Source organism: Aplidium turbinatum, chromosome 4 (assembly GCF_918807975.1).
Source record: "Aplidium turbinatum chromosome 4, kaAplTurb1.1, whole genome shotgun sequence".
Taxonomy (NCBI): domain Eukaryota; kingdom Metazoa; phylum Chordata; class Ascidiacea; order Aplousobranchia; family Polyclinidae; genus Aplidium; species Aplidium turbinatum.
This window is the reverse complement of record NC_137475.1, coordinates 45,289,802-45,296,424: the sequence shown is the minus strand read 5'-3', so window position 1 is coordinate 45,296,424 and position 6,623 is coordinate 45,289,802. Positions and strand designations below refer to the sequence as shown.

Sequence of the window (6,623 nt, the reverse complement as noted above, 5' to 3'; positions counted from 1 at the left end):
CATTTAGTCACAAGATATTTAAATTGTGATATTAAGTCAAAGAAAGTTTTTTTTTAGATTTAATTTACTTGGCATTTGGCATTTTCAATCACAAATAATTTTATTTCAGCTTTTCTGACAAGGATTGCTGGTTCTTGCTTGGAATCACTTTCTTCCACCATTTACATTATCTTCATCTTTTCTCCCCAAATTACTGCCATGCATTCTGATATCTCCATCGATCTCATTTCTTCCATGTTAACTTGCATGTAAAATACTTGCAGGCACAAAACTTCTTCACGTTGTGTTATTATAGTTTTGATAATTGATCGAGTGCATTGCCATGGCAAGTGGTGACGACTTGTATACCCAGCGACTGGATGGACCCCGCCAGGAACTGTCAGATGCTTATGGTTTGCCTGCAAATTTTCTTGAAATTGAAGTTCTCAACCCAGAAACACATGGAGTTGGATGGAGGCAAAGACATACAGATTATGAAATTAAAATGAAGGTAGACAAGTTATCGTTAAAAGATATTTTCTGCTCAATTTTTTTATTAAATCAACTGGCATAAGTTGTAAATAAGCTTCAAACTTTTTTATTAAAAAAACATGTATTATATGGTAGCTGCTGTGTAAGTGGAAATGATTAAAAGTTTATTTTATGTTACTTTTTCTTGCATTGCAAGGCATTTTTTTAAGTAATATTTTATTTGGCCTGACATTTTTAAGTAATTTTTGATTTTGTATGGTAGCCTATTCAAGTATTTTTATTGACTATTGTTCTGGATTTGACTTCAACAAAAGTGACTCTCCATTCTGCAAATCAATCAATCAATGGTTTATTTTTTTTCTCAAATTATCACGACAAATACATTGGTACATCACATAGAAGTGAGAGAGGAAGGAAGTGAAAGACCTTATGAGGTCACCAAGTCAGCTTCAACCCCGGCAGCAGTATTTTACAAAAAAATATTACCAATGAAAACTATACTGATTGGGATCATTTTTTCATGTTTAACGCAATGTATATATCTTTTAGACAAACCTACCAGTTTTTAAAAACAAAGAGTCATCAGTTCGTCGCCGCTACAGTGACTTTGAATGGTTGACTAATGAACTGGAGCGTGACAGCAAGGTATCGTGAAGGCGCCCAAACTTGTCAGAGAACAGATGCATGAGTGAAATTATACATCATGTGGTCACTTATATTCACTTTTGTTTGCACTGCTGCACGTCAATACAAATGCAACTTCTGTTTTTGTTCTTGTGGAGTTGGGTTTAAATCTTAGATATTACCATTAGGGTGGAGTGAAAAATTTTTTTCTGTCATATTAATAAAGAGGGGTGTTAAAAGGGTGTCATAAGGTTTAATATTGACTTTAAAATTATTTTTTTGACGTGGCACCCAAAATCCTGTCGACCAAATTATTTTGGGTGTTATAATGGAGTCTACATATTTGGACAGATGGGAACTTTGGCTATTTTAATTGAATGGTTATGGTTGGTTACCTACGGTAGTTTGTTGGTAGGTAGGCCACTAGGCCTACTATATAACCATTCAATTAAAATAGCCAAGGTTCCCATCTATGTAGGCTCCATAATAACACACAAAATAAATGAACAAAGTGTAGTAAAAAAATGTATTTAAGCATCAAATAAATGCAATTTCGTCTAAATTTGCCCCCAAAAATGGAAAAAAATGCGTTTTTTTGGAATATCTGCTCAATTGATGCACTAAGAACAAAGTGTTCTGTTAGAGCATATAGGAACATAGCTGTTCTGCAACTTTTAAGCCTACTCCCAGCTTTCTAGGAGCATTATAAAAAAAAGTTACGCTGTTTTTATGGATTTTGACCTTTGCGTGACCCATGGGGCTGGGTCGCACGCTCGATTTTGGGTGCCACGTCAAAAAAATAATTTTAAAGTCAATATTAGACCTTATGACACCCTTTTAACACCCCTCTTCATTAATATGACAGAAAAAAAATTTTTCACTCCACCCTAATTACCATCCATGAGATGAACATATTTTTTTCACAATCCATTCGCTTCTTACATGAATTTGGTTTAAACACAGAAAACAAGAACAGTTCAGTTATTTAAAGGTTTTGTCAACCATGATTTTATCTGTGTTTGGTCGACAGTCATTTGGTCGACAACGTTTGGTCGACAAGACATTTGGTCGACAGGACGTTAGGTCGATAGAACGATTCATTTTAGGGTTAGAGTTAGGGTTAAGGTTTGTTAACTAACCCTAACCCTAAAATGAATCGTTCTGTCGACCTAACGTCCTGTCGACCAAATGTCTTGTCGACCAAATGTCTTGTCGACCAAATGTCTTGTCGACCAAATGTCTTGTCGACCAAATGTCTGTCGACCAAACGTCCTGTCGACCGATTTTATCCTGGGTTCATTTTTCACTTTGATTGCTATTTATTTATAGCTCTTGCATTTTAAAAAAATATCCGTTCATTAGATTTTTTGTCATTAATTGTGTTGATATTTCAAAGTGACATTTTTTTGCCAACTCAAAGCCCATTTGTCTCTGCACAATTTATTGTTGCCTTCAGATTGTCGTCCCCCCTTTGCCCGGGAAGGCGTTGAAGATGCAGCTCCCCTTTAGAAAAGATGATGGATTATTTACAGACAGTTTTATAGAAGAACGTCGGAAGGGCCTAGAAGTTTACATCAACAAGTATATTCATGTTTTCATTGTTGTTTGTATGATTGCACCACCATAGGCGGCGACTTTTATTTTTGCACGGGGTGGCGGATAGCACAATATGTCAACCTAAAAACTTTCAAACTACATGTTTTTGTTTGATTTTTACTAAGCGTGTTTCGTAGGCGCAATTGTCTTTTCACACCTTATTTGTAGCTCGATAATTTACAAACCAACTTTAAAACAAAGCACGGAAGTATGTCGTGAATTTTATTGTTACGTTGCTGCTCTGACACTTAACATTTGGACAGAACTGACAGAATGCTCTATCTTTGCATCTATCGTATTCTAGCCACGGGAATGCGCTCTCCTACGATTTTTGATAGCTTCTCCCTTCAACAGCGATTATCCTGCTCGTGCTCGGTTCCTACACCTCCCTGATCGTGCTAACGCCTTTTGGCAGTGACACACTTTCATTTCGTTCAGGCGTTTGGTCACTTTGATGCTGGCTGAAATCCTGACTAGACTCAACAAAAAATGACTCAATGGAGAGCTACAATTTTGAACGCTTTTTTGGTGGCATCTTTAAGCTGAATAAAACTGGAATGTCGGCGAAAACTTTTACTGGACGACTTTTCGTATTTTTTTCTTTGATGTAACAAGCAACTCCTATGTCAGACCACTAAATTTCCGCCTTACAGTTTGTCACGCATTGACACGCAATATTACTGCATGAAGTAGATAACAAAGTAGAAATTAAAGCATGAAGTAGATGACAGTACACTCCAATTGAAATCGGAAAATAATTCAAAATGCAAAATCTTGAGTAATTGAAAAAGGTTGCTTTTATTATTGGGGACTGGCAGGGGGTGTAGCTTACCTCGAATAGAATCATGTAAACGTATAAATTTGCAGAACGTTAAAACTGCTACTTTAGCCTACTAAGTGAACTTTTTAAATGAAACTCAAAAAGTTTCGAAAATTGCATTTTTTTTAATGAAATTTGAAAATAGATATTCATTTAGGGGGTGGAGCTATCAATCATCGAGATAATTTTATTTCCAAGTATTTTATAGCTGTCATAATTTATAGCGATATTATGAGCAGTTTAAAACTTTTCAAAAAAGATTTTTGAGGGAGGCAATGGAAAAATAGTATTTCATTGATTAATAAATCATATTTTATTGATTAATAAATCCCATTGTAAACCTAACAAATGCAACAATGACTTATGACAAGTAACAAATAAAACGATCGCAACAACAAGGAAAAAACTCGCAGCCACGTGTTGCGTAATCTTCACGTAGCTTGCTTGATGTTACGCGAGTATCATGCTTGTGACAAAAACAATCATTTTCTTCGCAATACTGTATTGGTTCACCTCTTGCTTTACGTTGACTTGAAGCAAAAACCAATGATCAAAAAAAGATTTAAACGTCCGTTCAAATTACATTTATTTGCAGTAAGTAATGTAACCTAAACGGGGTGGCTGCCACCCCGCCACAGCCGTTACGGGGTGGCGTGGCCACCCCGTAAGTCGGCGCCAGTGTGCACCACCATTGTTACCAACACTGTCCATCCTGCAAGTAGTCCCATTTATTGAGCTCATTTATTTCATACCCCCCTACAACCACTCTATGGTGAGAACTATTTTTTTGAGATGAGGTCGTTCGTCTTTTATTCTCCCATCAATCAATACGGTAGATTGCCAATACGTTTTATTGACAGCAAAATGAATGCTTGATAGTAAAAATCTTGAAGTTGATGTTTGAGTGGCATTAGGTTTTTTAATTCAATAACATCTTGAAGCAGTGTTGTGAACTTTCCACTACATGGGAAAGGAAGCTGTATAGCGTTGGCTCGTTCTGTGCTGTCGCTATTTGCTTCATTCTTTCTCAATTGTGGTTTGTAAGTATACTGTCGTGGTTGACCATTTTACTCGTTCTATTACGTCATACATGTTACAGGGTTGCCGGTCACCCTCTAGCCCAGAACGAGCGCTGCCTTCACATGTTCCTGCAAGAAAAGGAACTTGACAAGAATTATGTTCCCGGAAAAGTCCGCAATACTTAAATCCCCAAACTTCCGTCTTGTGGACATTGAGCGGAGGAAACCAGGACTGTCTCACTCATCCATCATTGTTCAACTTTTCCGGAAGTCGATGTCAGAATCACTTGATTACACGCTTGAAAACCTAATATGATCCACAGAGCACATGCAGTTGGGAGTACCTTTGGGAAAGGTTTATCCAAATCTTTGTTTTGAAAGTTATCTTGTGGTAGACACCACATCCACCTTGTTTTACTTATTTCTTTTTAACTTCATCGTTTTGATTTCGCCTTTGAGTGTGAAATACTACCCCAGAATGATTAATGTGTAGTTTGCATAATTTAATGTGATTTCTATGTACCGAGTTTTTTTCTTCCGCGCCATCTACTTAGCCAGTTGGCCTCAGAGCAGATATTGCAACTTGTTCCACGTGTTTAACGTCATTAACACAGATATTCATCCGCTGACGATTACTTGTCACTGAATATATTGAGCTTTGTCATATGATGCACCCTGTATTTGTACGGTTGGTTAGCGATATACTCATTTCATTATCATTTTCTTGGGTTTATTTATCCACGTTCAACCAATCATAGCATCGCATCCATCTCTCGCAATTGTTATCCTCTTGCTAATGCGTCACTTATTAGTTATCTTTCAAGATCACAAGAAACTTTTTCTTCGATTGGACATTTGCCAAGGAGTATAAAAACACAAGACAGGATAAATGTTTTTAAAGTGCAATTGGAAAACCATCAGGTGTTCATCAGAGACACCGTGGTACAGATGGGTTGCGCCTCATAAGCACTGTTGCGGAATAACATGCATGAGTGAATCAGTGTTTTATCTGGTCCACCATGTTCGCTGTGATGCCACAATCCTCAATCTTCATAGAGCGATAAGTTGTCTGGTTGAACTGAGCCTTCTTCTGCAGATCGATGCAACTTGTCAAGCATGTGGAGTCTCGGATGATATTGCAGCCACGAAATCACGCGTCCGCCTAGATTGTTATGATCAGAATTCGCAGTTCTATGATTACTAGATTATTGTAATATGTGTATTTTTGTTATTTGGCGTAATTTTTGCTTTACCTTGCTAAATACTTTTCGTTGTTTCAGTTTTACCAAAGCAGATTATTTACAGAAGCGAAGTAATTCGAACTTATAATTCTGATTTTGGAATCGAAACGAGTTCATACACAATTGTCCACTCTCGTCGGCACTGGAGCTATACAAGGCATACATAACCGATAGATACAGATATCATACAAAGAGGCCTACTATTTCTAACCCGATCAATTTTATGCCACGATTTTTTTCATCGAAATCATAAACAACTTGTGCTATATGACTTCACCATTGTAACGATTTCAGGTCTTAATATTTCGCACTAAATTTAGTCTGTGTATAGAATGCAAATGATTTAATGCAGTTCATGTCTCACGATTTAATTTTGGAAAATTCATTGACTTATTTACCGCAACATAATAATATACTGTATTGTCGTTTCACAACCCTGTGTCATCACTTATTATTATGCCATATAATGCTGTTATGATGTCACGGTGTTTTGAAGAATCACCACTTTACCAGCGACGTGTTGGCCTTGTCTGTAGATGCCTGAGCAAGTAGCAGGGCCAAGCGATTTAGTGAAGTTGAGTGCGGCGAATACCGCGTGAGTGGACGTTACAGTTGCATAGAACTACCATACATCGACATTCCTCTATCTTACACTACAGGTGCGTGGCAAAAGACATTTTTAAATCACTCAGTGTAAGTCTATTCCTTGTACTTCGCGCTCATGCGAGTTGATTGTTGAGCCCTTATTCCATTCGCTTAGTGGAGGGCTTTCTTTGAACTGCGTTGTTATAAGTACAGCAGCTTAAAAGTTGTTCGATCTTGCCTATGCTCTAGTTGTCATTGGCGATACTT

At 37.2% G+C, this 6,623-nt stretch overlaps 1 protein-coding gene across 1 annotated transcript; it reads left to right on the top strand.

The window, feature by feature from the left end:
• Nucleotides 1–271: 271 nt before the first annotated feature.
• Nucleotides 272–6,571, top strand: LOC145768189 (sorting nexin-12-like). The gene is made up of 4 exons (XM_082579667.1): nt 272–490; nt 1,021–1,116; nt 2,552–2,676; nt 4,611–6,571. Exons 1-4 carry the CDS (start codon nt 323–325, stop codon nt 4,714–4,716), a joined length of 495 nt encoding a protein of 164 aa, XP_082435793.1. The 5' UTR covers nt 272–322; the 3' UTR covers nt 4,717–6,571.
• Nucleotides 6,572–6,623: the final 52 nt, after the last annotated feature.

What these genes read in the sequence shown, in the direction of transcription:
- LOC145768189 (XM_082579667.1), top strand. Translation starts at nt 323, where the DNA reads ATGGCAAGTGGTGACGACTTGTATACCCAGCGACTGGATGGACCCCGC. An exon ending in AACTGGAGCGTGACAGCAAG is followed by an intron (nt 1,117 to 2,551) that starts GTATCGTGAAGG and finishes TGTTGCCTTCAG; the next exon opens with ATTGTCGTCCCCCCTTTGCC. An exon ending in CTAGAAGTTTACATCAACAA is followed by an intron (nt 2,677 to 4,610) that starts GTATATTCATGT and finishes TACATGTTACAG; the next exon opens with GGTTGCCGGTCACCCTCTAG.